Source organism: Lampris incognitus, chromosome 13 (genome assembly GCF_029633865.1).
Source record: "Lampris incognitus isolate fLamInc1 chromosome 13, fLamInc1.hap2, whole genome shotgun sequence".
Taxonomy (NCBI): domain Eukaryota; kingdom Metazoa; phylum Chordata; class Actinopteri; order Lampriformes; family Lampridae; genus Lampris; species Lampris incognitus.
The window spans coordinates 28139365-28156388 of NC_079223.1; the positions used below are offsets into that span (position 1 = coordinate 28139365).

At 44.4% G+C, this 17024-nt stretch overlaps 1 protein-coding gene across 1 annotated transcript in view; it reads left to right on the top strand.

The window, feature by feature from the left end:
- ubr2 (ubiquitin protein ligase E3 component n-recognin 2) overlaps window positions 1-2088 on the top strand; it is a 63794-nt gene extending 61706 nt beyond the window's left edge. The window contains exon 47 of the mRNA XM_056292399.1: window positions 21-2088. Within this exon, the coding sequence (XP_056148374.1) occupies window positions 21-162 (142 nt within the window). The 3' untranslated portion in view covers window positions 163-2088. The remainder of the gene's footprint in view (window positions 1-20) is intronic.
- The last annotated feature ends 14936 nt before the right edge of the window (window positions 2089-17024 follow it).

The following is a 17024-nucleotide window of genomic DNA, read 5'->3' on the forward strand; positions in this document are numbered from 1 at the left end:
TGTGTGTGTGTGTTTATCAGGAGAGGTAACCCGCTCCATCTGTGTCGGGAGCGCTATGGTAAGATTCAGAGGCTCTGGCGCCAGCACAGCATCACAGAGGAGATTGGCCACGCCCAAGAAGCCAACCAGTCCCTGGTGGGCATTGAATGGCAGCACCTCTGATTTTGTTCTGCCCACCAGTGACCTGATTGGGACAGAAGTTTCCCTCAGGGCTGTCCATGGACCCTCTGCTCCGCCCCCTGACCAATAGGCTCCCCCCTCAGCGCTGATCACACAGTTGATGATTCTTCAGGGAAAGATGCTCTGTGTTTCTGAAGGTCTGATTTCCCAACTTTCCTCCCACCAAGCAGTCTCCACCAGCTTACACCGGCTTTTCCTGCTGGCCGGCTGCTTTGCTGCTTCACCCAGAAACGAAACAGTTTGGGAAACGTGTCGGCGTTCATTTTCTGTTCAGCCCTCTTCTCTTTGATTTGATTTCTCTTTGGCAGTACTTGACAGACAGCCTCCTCTCCTCCTCTCTGCAGATGAGTGCATGCACAGTTTTTTCCATTTGTCCTTGGGAAGGAATGTCTTCTTTGTCCTTTCTGTCTAATTTAATCTTAAAATCTATCTAGATATATATTCTCTTATAGCCAACATGGACAGACCTTGGCTAACAACTTCTGTTAAGAAACGTTGTTTAGTTTCAGATCTCCGAGTAAATATTTCTGAGTGATAAGATTCGAATGAATGGTGTGTGAGTGTGTGTGTGTGTGTGTGTGTGTGTGTGTGTGTGTGTGTGTGTGTGTGTGTGTGTGTGTGTGTGTGTGTGTGTGTGTGTGTGTGTGTGTGTGTGTGTGTGTGTGTGTGTTGGTGCGTGCGTTTGTATGTGTTCTGGTTTTGTGTTTGCTGTTTGTTGAGAAGTACAAGGTGTGACAGTCCTGATCGGGTCTCTCCGTCCTGTTAGTCCACAACCCCAGAGCCTTACACCTTAATAACATGCTTTACACCCACCCAAATATACCACATTACACCATATCATCTTATTGCAAATGTCACCTTCATCAAAACACCACACTGACATCACACTACAAAACAGTCATGCTTTCTCAGAGCTGTGTTTGGGCTGCAGATGCGCTCTCTCTCTCTCTCTCTCTCTCTCTCTCTCTCTCTCTCTCTCTCTCTCTCTCTCTGTCTCTCTCTCTCTCTCTCTCTCTCTCTCTCTCTCTCTCTCTCTCTCTCTCTCTCAAAAAAAAGAACACTTAACACTCCCAACCTCCTCAGAGGAGCAGTGATGGTAAGGTGGTTGGATGGAGAGCCATATAGCTTCTTTTATATCAGAGATGGACGTTTGATCATTTTTGCTTCTGCTTCTTTTTTTTCCTTTTTTTTTCTTCTTTTTTTTTTTTATAAATTTGTTGTTTGTGTGCTGAAATCTTCTCATGTGAGCCTAGCTCGTAAAGGACTGTTTTCCTTTTCCATTGTGGAGCCAAGAGAGATTCACTGTTTGGTTGAGAATTAAGACTCTGAGCCGACCAGCAAACTTCTCTTGATAGATACACACACACACACACACACACACACACACACACACACACACACACACACACACACACACACACACACACACACACACTCAATCAACCCTGCAGGCAGGAGTGGAGGGCCAGTAGATGCCAGGGGAACCTGACAGCATACTTTTCCTCTCTCTCTCTCTCGCTCTCCAAATACAGGGTCGCCTGCCACCTTTACTATCACCGCTGTCTGTACCACATCACATCTGACTTGTTAATATGTGAAATCTTGTATAAATAAGAACATTGTATGATATTGTAAAACAGCAAAATGAATAAAAACAAGAAAAGTGTTTTTTAGTCTTTCACCTGTCTTGTGTCTACAGGCAGTGAAGATCGCATTCTAAAGATTGTCTGACAGACTACCGATGTTTTCAGGTTATAATTGACTCGCTCCCTATTAGAGAAGAGGAAATTGTTAGTGACATTAGGGGCTGCAGTGATTGGTTGGAATAGAGACCCGCTGGTTCCTAAAAAGCGGCAACCTCCGGGGCTGAAAAATTAAGCCAAAAATTGCAGTTCCTCGAATCGCCACATGAGGATGGCTCTAAGAGCGAGTCAACCCTCGTAGACCCCAATGTTAAAATGCCCAAATTTACAGCAGAAATAAACATGTTTACATCCTGGTACAAAAAAACAGTTTTGGTCTCTATAGCAAATTTCTACGTTCATGACAACTACGGGGAGGGGGCTATTTAACTCATCCGTTTAAATTATATAAGGGCTTAAAGTTATGCATAATTAAGGGCGTGACCGCTTTGAGTGACAGGTAGGTACGGACCTGGATCCATGGCACTGTACATTTAAATAGCTATGCACTTGTTTTTGGTTGTTGTCCGTTTAAAATAAAACTAGACAAATTTTTTCAAACGTTTTGCTTCCTGAAAAAAATATAGAGATTATGATAGACAATGTCAAGCTGAACACAAAAAATGATTTCCGACTTGCTGTATCATGTAGGAATTTGGAGAAATATTAAAATAACGTTGATTGAATTTAACATAATGACGCTGACACATTGTGTTAGTTCAATTGAGCCCAAAATGTTTTGCAGCTGATTTTCGTTTGCACTCAGCATCTGGTGCCTCATGTGTCACGTCACGTGTCCAACAATAGTCGGCCAGCATAGATGGATTCCAGTCGCCCTCTTTTCCATGGTCGCAATGTCCTGGTGAAACCTTTCACCATGTTCGTCATTGACCGCACCAAGATCAGCAGGGAAGGAGTCCAAGTGTGAATGCAGAAATGGATTTTCAATGACATGTTACACTTCATGGTTTTGTATATGGCAACTACAGAGCAGCTCAATGTAGGTTGGTGCTCTGTAGTTGCCATGAAAATTCTCAACATCCTTAAATCCTTCAGTGAATACTAAATAACACAAGAGTTCAATACACCAGTCAATAAAACATGCAAAGTAAAACATACGCAGGGGTGGGTAGTAACGCGTTACAAGTAACGCACATGAGTAAGTGGTTTTTAAGGAACGAGTACATCTGTTCCTTTTTAAAAACTATACTCTATACTTCTACTCATTACTCGGGTATATTTTAAAACCAGTAATCGACTTTTTACTTAACTAAATTTGCCATTTATACCTTCGTTACAATTAGTCTGCTCAAAATTGAGCAGACTACTTGTAACTTAATACTACTCAATCGAGTATTGAGTCTCGGGGAAACTGCAGATGCCAAGTTACCAAACAAGCACCACCCGATGATGAACGCGCAACCAGAGCAAGAGGCAGTTTCCAGTGATAATCCCTAGCTACGTCTGGCCACACTTTTCATACCCAAATCTAAAAAAAAGAAAAAAGAAAAAGCAACAGTTACACGATGAAGTGCTTGCTGTGCCTCCCGAAAAACACCGAGATCTCTGCTTTTAAAAACTCCTCGTATAACCTCCGCAAGCACATCGAAGTAAGTTGCACATATTGTGAAAATGTCGTTAGCTAGCTAACGTTAGCTATGTTACATTTTCATGTGTCACGTTCATCTTTGATGTTATGATAATGACATTATTTTATATCTGTATCTCAGCTAACAGCAGTTTACCCCAACTTTATATATAAACAGACAGTACAAACCATCTAAACTGGGATAGTTGCATTAGCCATTAACGCATGCTATCCTCTGTGAATAGCATGTGTTTGTTTTTGTTGTTTTTGTTTTGTTTTTAAGCAAGTTCATTTAATTTGTTCACTCTGGGAAAGAGAGAAATGTAGAAAGAGAAGGGTAGGTGAGGAAGAGAAGAGTATGTGAGGAAGAGAGGGGCAGAGACGAAGAGTTAGAGTGGGAGACTGTTCATATCTCCAGGCGCGTGGCTATGGGCGGGCCTGGGCCCACCCATTTGACACGCAGGCCCGACCAATCAGCAAGCTTCATTTTTTGTTAAATCTAAAATTAAATTGCCTGACTTTAACCTTCAGCACTAACTCAATAAAATAACAATAATATAATTTAGCTAACATTTTGTAAACACAAACAAACAAAAAAGCATGTCTACTGTTACTGGGAAACCGGATATGACATCGCTTTACGTGGCCGCTCTGAACAGCATGCACGCAATGTGACCGGCACGAAATTGTGCTTGCAAATGGCAATGTAATGCTAGCGAAACCAAAAGGGGGGAAAAAACAAACTTCATTATATAATTTCTTCAAACGACCCCAACTAACAGAATCTTCGCATTCCGAATCCGTCATCGATGAGCGACGTTTCAGTTTCAACGTCAAGTGAGGTCCTAGCAGTAGCAGAGCAAGCTAGCGTTGCTACCGCAGGTCCTGCTACCGTGCCTTCTGCTTTGCTCCAGCAGCCGGCTGCCCCTTCAAACATCGCAGGTTTGTCAGAAGAAGCACCGGAAGGCCGGTCATCAATTAATGAGCCAGCTACACAAGCAACATTAAAAACTTTCCCAGCCACCTTAATAGCAGGCAAGTCCCACAGTTTTAATAGCAAATGGTATGAGTTTAAGTGGCTGGAGTACAGCGTAAGTAGGGACGCTGTGTTTTGCAAAGTTTGTCGGTATTTCCCCGAGGTGGCTGCCGAGGAGACATTTATTAAGACGGTTTAAAGGACTGGAAGCATCTCAGCCAAAACTGTCGTAAACACGAGATGAGCAAAACACACGCAATTACGGTTAGCAAAGCAGCAGCTTTCAAGGAGAGCCACCAATCTGGGAGGGGCAACATTTTAAATCAGCTCAATAGGGATGCAGTGAACTCTGATTTCGTTGAAAGAAACTGAGCATATAAAGGTTGTAATTGACATAGTGCTTTTTTGTGCAAAACGCATCGCGTTGATCAAGAGGCTTTAAACTAAGGAAACTTTCTCGAAATATTCAAATTAATCTGCCATTATGATAGCGAGATAAAAACACGTTTGGAACAAATAGTTGCCCAAGAATGGAACATTGATGAGCCCAGAAATACAGAACGAGAGCTAGGCTCACACGAGAATCCGGCCACTTACTATGCGATTTTGGCTGACGAGTACAAAGACATGTCAAAAAGGCAACTAGTGGCAGTTAGGTATCTCCACAACGGACTCCTAAAGGAGACGGCCATTGGTTTCGTCGAAACGGCTGATATGACCGCAAATGGAATTTCCGAAAAGATTTTGCAGGTGCTCGCTGTTCTTGAACTTGACCCCGCTCTCTGTGTTGGGTTACGTTTTGACGGGGCATCTGTAATGGCTGGCAACAGAGGAGGGGTTCAAGTAATCCTGAAAAAATATTCCCCCATGCAGTATGTACATTGTAATTTTCTTGTGCTTTGCACAGTTTCGAAGGTGTCGTCATGCGTCGACACTTTTTTTTTTAGATTGTTAACACATTGCACGGTTTCATGACGGGGTCCCACCGACATGCAAGTTTTTTAGATGTACAGAAACAATTATATTCAGAGCGACGATTCATGGAGCGTGAAAGATCAATTGACGCTAGATGGAGTTCTAAGTCTGGGTCGGTCAGTAAAGTGTTGACTGTTATGTCTGCACACTGAATCACCAGTGCTGCATTTAGTAATGTTAGTGTACCGATAGTGGCCTGTAGGGGCGCTATACAGCTACTGCCTGTATGTATGTGCAGAGACCTGCAAATAAAGTTCAGTTATAGAAATGGCGACCAAGTGTTTGCGTGCTCAACGATACATGGTACCAGAGTGAGGTCAAACTAGCCTACAAAGATGAACAACATTCGATCGCCAGAGGAGTTGAAGTTAAGTGGAAATGTCCACTAGAATTGGAAAGCTTTTAAGCAAAGTTTTGAGTTGTACGTGTGTGCAATCGGTCTGGAAGATGCGAGACACGAACGTCGGAAGCTAGCATTGCTTCTCACAGTGGCAGGCAGAGCCGCGAGGGACGTTTTCAACACGTTTCAGTTTCCTGAGGAGGGCGACGACCAAAAGTACGATGCAGTGCTAGCAAAGTTTGAATATTGCACGCCAAAAAAGAACGAGACATATGAACGGTATGTTTTTCGCAACAGAGTACAAGCTGAGTCAGAACCCATTGAACAGTTTGTCACGGACTTGCGTTTGAAAAGCCAGCCGTGCAACTTTGGCACATTGTGTGACTCGCTAATAAGGGATCGGATAATTCTCGGCGTTTTCGACAAGAAAGTGAGAATGCAACTACTCAAAGAGTCCGATCTGAGTCTGGAGAAGGCAGTACAGATCTGCCAGGTGTCAGAGAACACCAAGATGCAGCTCAAATCATTCGAGCCCGAAGCTGCAGCAGCAGCAGCGGTGGATGCAGTACATGAGAGGGCCGCTAGCAAGAGGAACAGCAAAGGAAAGTCCCGCGCGCCCAAGTCCACAAAGGACACGGACTGTGACAGATGTGGGGGCAAACACGCTCCGAATAACTGCCCCGCTTACGGTGTGGACTGTCGCAAATGCGGAAATAAGAATCACTACGCCCGGTGCTGCCTGTCAAAGAAGACGGTACAGGTGGTGCAAGGCAGCGACACCGACACGACAGACACAGAAGAGGACGACGAAAAGTTGTTTGTGGGAACTGTGGAGAGCGAGGAGGACAAAAAGGATGAGTGGATAGCCAATCTGGAAATCAACGGAACGACAATTCCTCTGAAATTGGCCACAGGGGCTCAGGTGAACATACTGACGATGAAAGACTTTAATAAACTGTACAAGAAGCCAAAAGTGCATGTGAAAAAGGTAAATCTGAGAACGTACAATGATGAACCGATTCCTACAAAAGGGGTATGTAGAGTCACTGTCAAGGGATGGGCGTTCTGTTAATGCTATGTTTGTGTTGGTGGAGGGCGATAGACAGCCCATACTAGGTCTGAAATCCTGTGAGAGATTAGGTCTTATCAAAAGAGTGCATGTAATTGACAGGTCTGTAGTGACATCTAGTGGTGCAGCTGACAAACAGCATGAGACTGTAGCTGACACAGAGGAGATAAGAAAGCAATACAGGGACGTATTCAGAGGTATAGGATGCCTACCTGGGCAGTACAGAATCCAGTTAAAAGCAAATGCAGAACCGGTCGTCCATGCAGCAAGGAAGGTGCCGGTGACCATTAAAGCTAGGCTGAAAGCAGAACTGCAATCCCTTATAGAGAAGGGCATAGTGAGGAAAATAGTGAGGAACCGACTGAGTGGGTCAGTTCTCTGGTAATAGTTGAGAAAAAGAATGGTGACTTAAGGCTCTGTATAGACCCAAAAGACCTGAACAAGTGGATCAAAAGAGAACACTGCAAACTACCAACTAACTCAGACATCACTAGTGCTATGGCAGGCGCGTGCTTCTTCTCCAAGTTAGACACATCATCAGGGTTCTACCAGATCGTTCTAGACGAAGACAGCTCCAAACTGTGTACCTTTAACACGCCTTTTGGAAGGCACTGCTTTCTTTGCTTACCGTTTGGGATATGCTCAGCTCCAGAGGTGTTCCACAAAACAGTCCAGCAGCTGTTTGATGGTATGGAGGGTGTGGGTGTCTTTATTGATGACATAGTGGTCTGGGGCAAAACAAAAGAAGAACATGACGAGAGATTACACGGGGTGCTAGAACAAGCACGTAAATCAGGGCTTAAACTAAACAAGTCGAAATGTGAGTTTGGGATGACAGAGGTTACTTACCTAGGTGAAAAGGTGTCCGCAGAAGGGATACAGCCTGATCCAGAAAAGATAAGGGCGATTGTAGAGATGCCAGCGCCAAAAGACAAAACAGACATGCAAAGAGCGTTAGGGCTAGTCACCTACATGGGGAAGTTTATACCAAATATGTCTGCTAACACAAAGGCCCTCCGTAGTCTACTGGAAAAGCAAAATGAATGGCAGTGGGAGCACGAACATGCAAACAAGTGGGAGGTGTTAAAGGCCAACCTGATCAAAGAGCCGGTGTTAAAATACTATGATGTTGACAAACCGGTCAAAGTCTCAACTGACGCATCCAAAGAGGGTCTCGGAGTGGTGCTGCTCCAACTACACGGCACACAATGGTCTCCTGTTGCTTACGCATCCCGAACAATGTCACCTGCAGAGCGCAACTATGCACAAATCGAGAAAGAGACATTAGGCGCAGTTTTCGGATGTGAAAAGTTCCATGAATATATCTATGGCAGGGAAATAATACTAGAGACTGATCACAAGCAGCTTATTGCAATTTCCAGAAAGCCACTTGGGGATGCACCACCACGCATCCAGCGTCTTATGTTACGTCTACAGAAGTACCACATGACATTCGAGTTTACTCCGGGAAAGTACTTAGTAGTGGCAGACGCTCTCAGCAGAGCGAGTTTGAGGGGCACGGCCCCGAGCAGCACTGAGCAGGAGGTGCAAATCCACGTGGACTGCGTGAAAGGCCAGCTGCCTGCATCAAACGAGAAATGGGCCCAGCTCGCGCAGGAAACGGCAAGCGACAGAGAGTTGCAGGATGTCATAGCAGCCATCCTCTCACCCGGAGATGAGGCCAGGATACTGCCAAGTCCGTATCGCCACACCAGAGATGAACTGTCAGTGATCGACGGGGTACTCCTAAAAGGTAAAAAAAATAGTAGTTCCCAGCTCCATGAGATCAGAGATGGCTAAGTTAGCACATGAGGGCCATTTAGGAATCGAGAAACGCAAGAGGCGGGCTCATGATGTACTGTTTTGGCCATACATGAACAGAGATATTGAGACTCTAGTACAACGATGTGAGATATGCCAACAGCATAGGTATATGCAGCCTGGAGAGCCGCTTCTGCCTCATAGCAAACCGACTGAGCCATGGAGAAAAGTAGGTGCAGACCTATTTCAGCTGAAAGGGAGAGACTATTTAATCATAGTTGACTACCATTCAAACTATCCGGAATATGCGCTGTTGTTGGATACTACTGCAAAGCAAGTGATCACTCATTCTAAGTCCATTTTCGCAAGGCATGGTATTCCAGAACCTTAGTAAGTGATAACGGGCCGCAGTTTAGTTGTCAGGAGTACGCAGACTTCGCTAAACAGTATGGATTCAAGCATGTAACCTCAAGCCCACTGTACCCGCAGTCAAATGGTCTAGCGGAAAAGGGAGTGCAAATCATCAAATGGTTTCTAAAGAAAGCAGCGGAAGCAGGTGAGGACCCGTACCTGGCCGTCCTCAACTACAGAGCTTCACCGCTGGAATGTGGCCGCTCGCCAGCAGAGTTGCTGATGAACAGGAAGCTCGAGACAAAGCTGCCGTCGGCGGAGCACCTGCTCCAGTGCGCTGACCACCGCACACAGAGAGAGCACAGGTCCAAACATGCCTATGACAAAAGAGCACGGCCCTTGGGACCTCTGGAACGAGAGGACCTAGTGAGAGTCAGATGCGATGGAAGATGGGGACCAGTCGCACAAGTCCTCAAAGAGACTGCTCCAAGATCATATGAGGTACTTACCAAGAGCGGCAACACAATCTGCAGGAACCGGAGACACCTGCTGAAGATTCCACGCTCTGAACCACAGCCTGTAGAGAATGGCAATGACAGGGAGGCTCCGGGTGAGCAAATAGAAGGGGGGCATACTCAATCAGACACAGACAGCCCTCCTGTCGTCGAGTCACCCTCACCTGGGGGGGAGCGGGTTCAGCCACCATCCCCGGGGGTGGAGCAGGTTCAAAGGCCAAGTAGAACCATTGTCAGACTCAGGAGACTTGTAGAGGAGTGCTAATAACACACACAGAGTGGGTTTTTATTTTTTATTTTTGTGTTTTTATTGCAACCTTGGAGTTCTGTTCTTGGGGTCATGTTAGGTTCTGGACTCATGTTATTTGTAAATTTATGCTGTATGGTTCCAAAGCAGTGTTTAATTTTTTGGGGGGGAAAAGGGGGAGGTAAAGAGAATTGTAATAATTGTACTGTTACAGATTGAAGACAATCATCTGTTATTCTTTAAGATCAACTTTATCTTAATCTTTAGAAAAAGGGAGATGTACCGATAGTGGCCTGTAGGGGCGCTATACAGCTACTGCCTGTATGTATGTGCAGAGACCTGCCAATAAAGTTCAGTTATAGAAATGGCGACCAAGTGTGTGCGTGCTCAATGATACAGTTAGCATTGTTCTATTGCGCTTTGATTGATTGATGTGTAATGCCCAGTAGTTCTGTTATTGTTAAATCCTGCCGGGGGGGGGGTGTTATGTCTGCACACATCGACAGTGCTGCATTTGATTTGGCGCTGTTCTATTGTGCTGGGATCGATTGGTGATGCCTGCGGGCTCTGGGTTGTTTGATCGGGTCTGCCTGTGACGCGGTGTCAGTCAAAATAAACAATGCAACGCAGAGGTTCTGTCGAGCGACAGCGGTGTGTCCTGACGTGATTTCTAAACACAATATTGACCCTCTTTGATGTCATAATAGAGACTGGCAGAATTCTCTGAAAGCGCTGATCAGACCAAAGTTGATGCTGAATCGCTTCTCCGTCAGATACAGACAAAGAAATTTGTGTTTCTTCTCGTCACATTTGCTAAAAAAGTTTGAAAGCAGTGATTTCGTTACGAAAGGATTACAATCGCTAAATTTGTCAATCACGGATTGCATTCACTTAATTGAGGGTCTTAAAGAGTCTTTTATGTCATTTAGGGACAACTCTAAGAATGACTTTAACAAGGTTCTTAAACTGACGAGAAAATCTGATGGCTAAAAATGATATTGAACGCTGGGATGTCAGCAATTCGTGCAAACGAAAACTGCCCACTAGGTTTGAGGATTCTCATGTGACGTCAACAGTCGGCCAGTCACGCACTGTAAAGAACGATTCTGATTTAAGGATGCTTTGGAGTGACATTTTAGACAGACAAGTCGCCGAACTCAGCTGTCGTTTTCACGACGACTCGTATGGGCTTATGAAGGCTGCCACTGCCCTTTTGCCTAGCAGAGACACATTTGGCCAAGATGCAGCAGCAATACAGCTCCCCTGTGTGCCCATTATGGAATTGTGATTGAGGATGCAGAACTGACTGTCTATGCAGCAACTGAAAACGAAAGGTAGCTGAGGGTAGCTTGTATCCATCACTCATTGGAGTTATTGACAGCTGCCCCCCAGATATATTTCCCAATGTCAATGCTTTATTGAGAGTTTTGGTCACTCAACCCATCACAAGCTGCACTGTGGAACGCCTCTTCTCTACTACCGATAGGCTCAAAACCAGCATGAGGGCATCCATGCTTGCTTCTCAACTCAACCACTTGTCCCTTCTTTCATTTGAAAGTGAGTTAACAGAGTCATTGGACCATAATGACATCATAATTCTGTTCAATTTGAAGCCACGGCGCCTCCTCCTCTGAGTCTGACATCAAGCGGTAAGCAAGGCCTTTCATTTTAGCTAGCTACGTATTATTGTTTCACATGACAGTATCTGTCTTTGTGTGAAGGCCGCCGTGCCAGCGACTTGTGTAGCCGCCGCACCAGTCATTACAACGTTCTTTTGCCATGCTTCTGTTATTATTATTTTTTAAATTAGATTGTACTGATCCAACAGACACTATGATTTAGCGAGAAGTGGTGAGGAGCTTTTATACCCCCCGGGAAGCGCGTCCGCGCGCATCCCACTTCTGACACCAATGTAGCGAATTCGAGGGGCAGCCCGGCCGGACCGTCACAGCCGGGACGCGAAATCGGATTTCCCGCACCGCGGGCGACAGCGTTAACGAGTCGACTAAAGGGTCCGACCCGTTAGTCAAGGGCTAACGTGTCTACTTATCGATGCACGTTACAATATTCTGCGTTGTTGTGTATCAATAGTGTAGGCTGTCACTCAAGGTTTTGTATTTTTATTTTTTGTGTGTGCTCGTATAATTGCAGTCAATTGTACTGATCCAACAGACACGCTATGATTTAGCGAGATGTGGTGAGGAGTTTTTATATTATGCGTTGTGTATCAATAGTGTAGCCTGCTGTCACTCATGGTTTTGTATTTTTATTTTTTCATGTGTGCTCGTATAATTGCAGTCAGCTGAACTTGATGCTATCTTGAATATTCGTAGCTACTGCTCTGTGTGTGTGTGTGTGTGTGTGTTTAACTGTATGGTGGGTAGCTGCATATTCGGTATGCAGCTAGGTTATACGAGGCAGACCAGTTTGCTTGTTTACAAGGGGATGCACGTGCAGCTTTGTGTCAAAAAGCGCATGTGTTTCTTTCAATGTCGGTCAGTGTAAAATTTCAATAAAAACATTCTTAGAACTATTGTATTGTACACCTTGTGGAATACTGAAAATGTAAGAGCAAAGTAACTTATGTAAATTACGTTACAAAGTAAACTTCTAACTTCTTATACATTGGCAGTGAAATGTCCGTTTAAATCGGGTCAACTTTGGCCCGCCCTATTGTCTGCAGGCCCACCCCAAAACGCAGTCCTGGCTACGCCACTGCTCAGTTATATAGGTTATCCTTAATTGTTTGATTAGCCTACCTGCTCTACTTCATTTTAAAAAAAAGTTTTATCTACAACTGCAGTTTCGTCATTATTTTGCACTGGCCCGCACACTAAAAAATATTAAAATGAAAAGTAACTCTTACTTTGAGTAATTTATTAACCTTGTACTTTTTTACTTTTACTTGAGTAGGTTTCTCAAATGGTAATTTTCAGTTTTACTAGAGTCATTTTTTATGTGAGTAATTGTACTTTTACTTGAGTACAGATTTTCAGCATTCTACCTATCCCTGATTATACACAATCATGACCAGACCAGACAGTAGTCTTTCGTCTCCGGCTGGAGACATTGATGATCAGCAAACAGCAAGGGTTAGAGAACATGAAAAAGAGAATTAAAGACGTTCAGATATTCCGAACACAAATCACGGGATATGGTAAATTATATCGACCCAGAAAATGTCAACAACTGTCTATACTACACTGATGATCAGTTCAACACAATGGTCAACTCAGATCATAACATTTCAATTGTCCAGATTTACAGCAGAAGCCTATAAGCCAACTTCCAAAACATCAAAGAATATCTAAGTCACTTCAAGAATCCATTCAACATTATAGCTAGTATATCTGAAACATGGATTAGCCCTGAGAAAGTTGTTGACTTTGAGTTAGCTTGATACAAATTGTCTTATAAGAACTGGAGGAACAAAAATGGAGGGAGGGGGTTGCTTTGTATGTGAGCAACAGCCTCAATTACAAGGTGGTAGAAATTATGTCAACAACTGTTGATGATGTACTGGAATGTATCACAGTTGAAATCTGTATGGGAAAAAAATAATGTAAGCATAAATTGTATATACAGATTATCGGGAGCAGATGTTGAAATTAAGGACTGGCTAGAAGAAACGTATTCAAAATCAACACAAAAGAATATATTCATATGTAAGGATTTCAATATAGACCTGTTAAATCTAAATAAGCACAAAAAGACTTAAGAGTTCATACTAAAATATATAGTTTGGGTTTATATCCTAGAATCACTAGACCTAGCAGAATCACACCACACTGTGCCACCTTAATAGACAATATAGTCACAAACATTATAGAAAGCCACACTGAGAGCGAGCTTTTAATAAATTACATCAGTGACCATCTACCAGTTTTTAGTCTATGACTTTAATTGTAGGAGGAACAAAGTTCCCAACAACATTAAATATATAAGAGTAAGAACAGAGGAATCCATGAATGCTTTTAAAGATGAATTACTAACACAAAACTGGAATACAGTATACAAAGAAAAAGACACTGAAAAAGTTTATGATTCATTCCTAAACATATTTCAATCCTTATATGACAAAAATTACCTGATAGACCAATTCAACAGTAAACAGAAATATGAATATAGTTCATGGATCACAAAGGGACTACGTAATGCTTGTCATAAAAATATAAGGTCTATAAAGATTTCATAAAGCACAGAACCATTGAAGCAGAAATAAAATACAAAAATATAAAAACAAGCTAAATGACATTATGAGGATATGCAAGAAGGAATACTAAAAAAAAGAATTAGAGACCAATAAAAACAACAAAGGTATATGGAATGTGTTGAATAGTATTATTAGAAATGGATCTAGAAGCCCAAGCTGCCCTCAATACTTTACAGATAATAATAAGACTATAAATAACATGGAAGACGTGGTCAATGACTTCAACAATTTCTTTGTAAATGTGGGCCCAAAGCTGGCAGAAAAAAAATCAGTGACATGCAAACAGTCAGAGAGGGGAATGATAGTGATTATGGGGACAGAAATCCAAGTTCCATTTTTCTTAGAGCAGTAAAAGAGAAGGAAATCATGGACATTGTAAACAAATGCAAGAACAAAGAAAATCTACTGACTGTAATGATAGTGATAAGAATATTGTTAAGAAAGTAATTGAAGGTATTGCAAACCACTAACCCACATATATAAAATGTCTTTTCAATCTGGTAAAGTTCCAAGCAAAATGAAAATCACAAAAGTCATACCCTTATATAAAACCGGAGATAGACACCAATTTACAAACTACAGACCAATTCCATTATTGTCACAATTCTCCAAAATATTGGAAAACTGTTTTCTGCTAGACTAGACAAATTCATTGAGAACCACAATCTGATGACCGATAGCCAGTATGGGTGTTGACCAAACAGATCTACATCTGTGGCACTGATTGAATTCATTGAAGAAATAACGAATTGCATAGACCAAAAAAAAGTTTGCTGTGGGAATATTTATAGATCTAAAAAAGGCTTTGACACTATTGATCACAATAAATTAATAGATAAATTGGAAAGGTATGATATCAGAGGGTGGTGCAGAATTGGCTAAGAAGCTATTTAAGTAACAGGCAGCAGTTTGTAAAGATAGGAGAACATAAATCGTCATGCATGGACATTACTTGTAGTGTACCCCAGAGGTTGGTTTTAGGTCCAAAACGGTTCATTCTGTACTTAAACGATATATGCAAGATATCAAAAATATTGAAATTTGTTTTATTTTCTGATGACACAAATTTTGTTCTGGTGAGAATTTCCAGCAACTTTTGGAGGTGACCACAATAGAAATGGAAAAATTAAAATGGTGGTTCAACAAAAACAAATTATCCTTAAATCTGGACAAAAAAAGTTTATGTTGTTTGGAAATTATAAAATAAACACCAAAGTAAAAGTAGTGACTGACAATGTCCAACTAGAAAGAGTATATGAAAATAAATTCCTAGGTGTGATACTAGACCACAAAATCTGCTGAAAACCTCACATAACATATTTACAAGCAAAGCTGGCAAGGGGCATTGCAGTCATGGGAAAAGCAAGACACATTCTGGATCATAAATCATTTCACACTCTCTATTGTTAATTTATTTTAACCATATCTGATCTATTTGTTACGGCTCGCCCACCCCGCGCCGTGGCCCGCCCACCCCGCACCGGCAGCCAATCAGCTCGTCAGGGCCGGGCTTAGCCGTCAGGGCTGGGCTTAAGTTTGGTGGCCTCCCACATGCCCGTTGTCAGTTCGTGTTGTAACTTCCTCGCAGTAGCGGCTACTCTTCCCTCACGGTCCTTTTCTCCCCGAACTCACCCCAGCCCTTGGTTTATGTTTTCCCTTGCAAAGTTTCCCCGTGGAAGTATCCTGCCGTGTTCCCGTTTTGGATTACCCGCGAGTTTTTCCCCTTGGACTTTCCATTTTTCTTGTCGCTCATTGCCTTCCTTTGTTTGACTATTTATACGTGTAAGGAATAAAGTACACCAGTATTCGGCTAACCCCATCTCTGTCTGGTGTCGTGCGCTTGGGGTCTTCCACAAACCCTAACAGTACGAACTGACCATGATGACCCCAGCCGACACAGAGAGCGTACCGGCCAGTCCACTTCGAGCGGCTCTCATCGGACAGATCCAACTGACTAACTCCCACACCCAGCAGCTAGAGGCGGCCTCCGCCATGGTGAGAGATCTTCAGACTCGGGTCCAGCCCCTGCAGGCCTGTGTGGGTAACTCAACGAGCCAGCAGGCGGCGTTGGCGAGCCAACAAGCAGAGATCCTGCGGCAGTTGCAAACCATCACGGCGGCTCTCACCATCCAGCTGCCGGGCCAGCCTGCCCCTGGAGTCGTGGGTAACCTGTTCCCTGGGCCCGCTGCCCCGGTTAACCCTGTGGGGCTCAACCCAGTTCCCCGGGAGCCCTGCCTCTCCAGCCCACGACCATTTGATGGCGACTTTGAGACCTGTGCCACATTCATCATTCAGTGTGAGCTGGTCTTCCTGCACCAACCCAGCATGTTCACGTCTGATGCTGCCCGGGTCGCTTACGTGACCAACCTGCTCACAGGCCGAGCAGCTCAGTGGGCCACTGCTTCCTGGTCCATGAAGGCCAGTTTCTGCCTCACCTACGAGGCCTTTGAGGCGGAACTACGGAAGGTTTTCCACCATCCAGTCGTTGGCCAGGACTCTGGTGCTCGGCTGAGCAGTACCCAGCAGGGCAGTGGCAGTGTCACAGACTACTCGGTGGAGTTCAGGCTGGCCGCAGCTGAGAGTGGCTGGAACGACCAGTCACTTCGGGTCACCTTCCGGAGAGGTCTCAGCAAGGCTGTCAAGGACCAGCTAGCCACCCGGGAGGAGCCCACCTCCCTCGAGGACCTGATCAAGCTCGCCATCCGCATCGATGGACGCCTCCGGGAAAGGAGGCGTGAGCGAGCCCTGCGTGGATCCCCGTCCATTCCCCAGTCGTCCAGCACTCCTAACAGGACCCCTACTCCTGCTCGCCCCACTTTCCCTGTGGCCGTTTCTCCCCCCGCGCCCCAGACCACGACGGGGGAGGAACCTATGCAGCTGGGGCGCACGCGCCTTAGTCTGGCTGAACGGGAGGCCCGGTTCAAGGCGGGTCAATGCCTCTACTGTGGCCAGAAGGGACATCTGATCAGCGGCTGCCCCACTCAGCCAAAAGACTAGGCTCACTGGGGCCCCTGGAGATCCTAGTGAGCCGCCTTTCCTGTTCCCGCCGTCCTGCCCCACAGAACCATCTAGTTAGCATTACCCTGGCCTGGGCTGGCCAGTGGCTCACGGTGGGTGCACTCCTCGA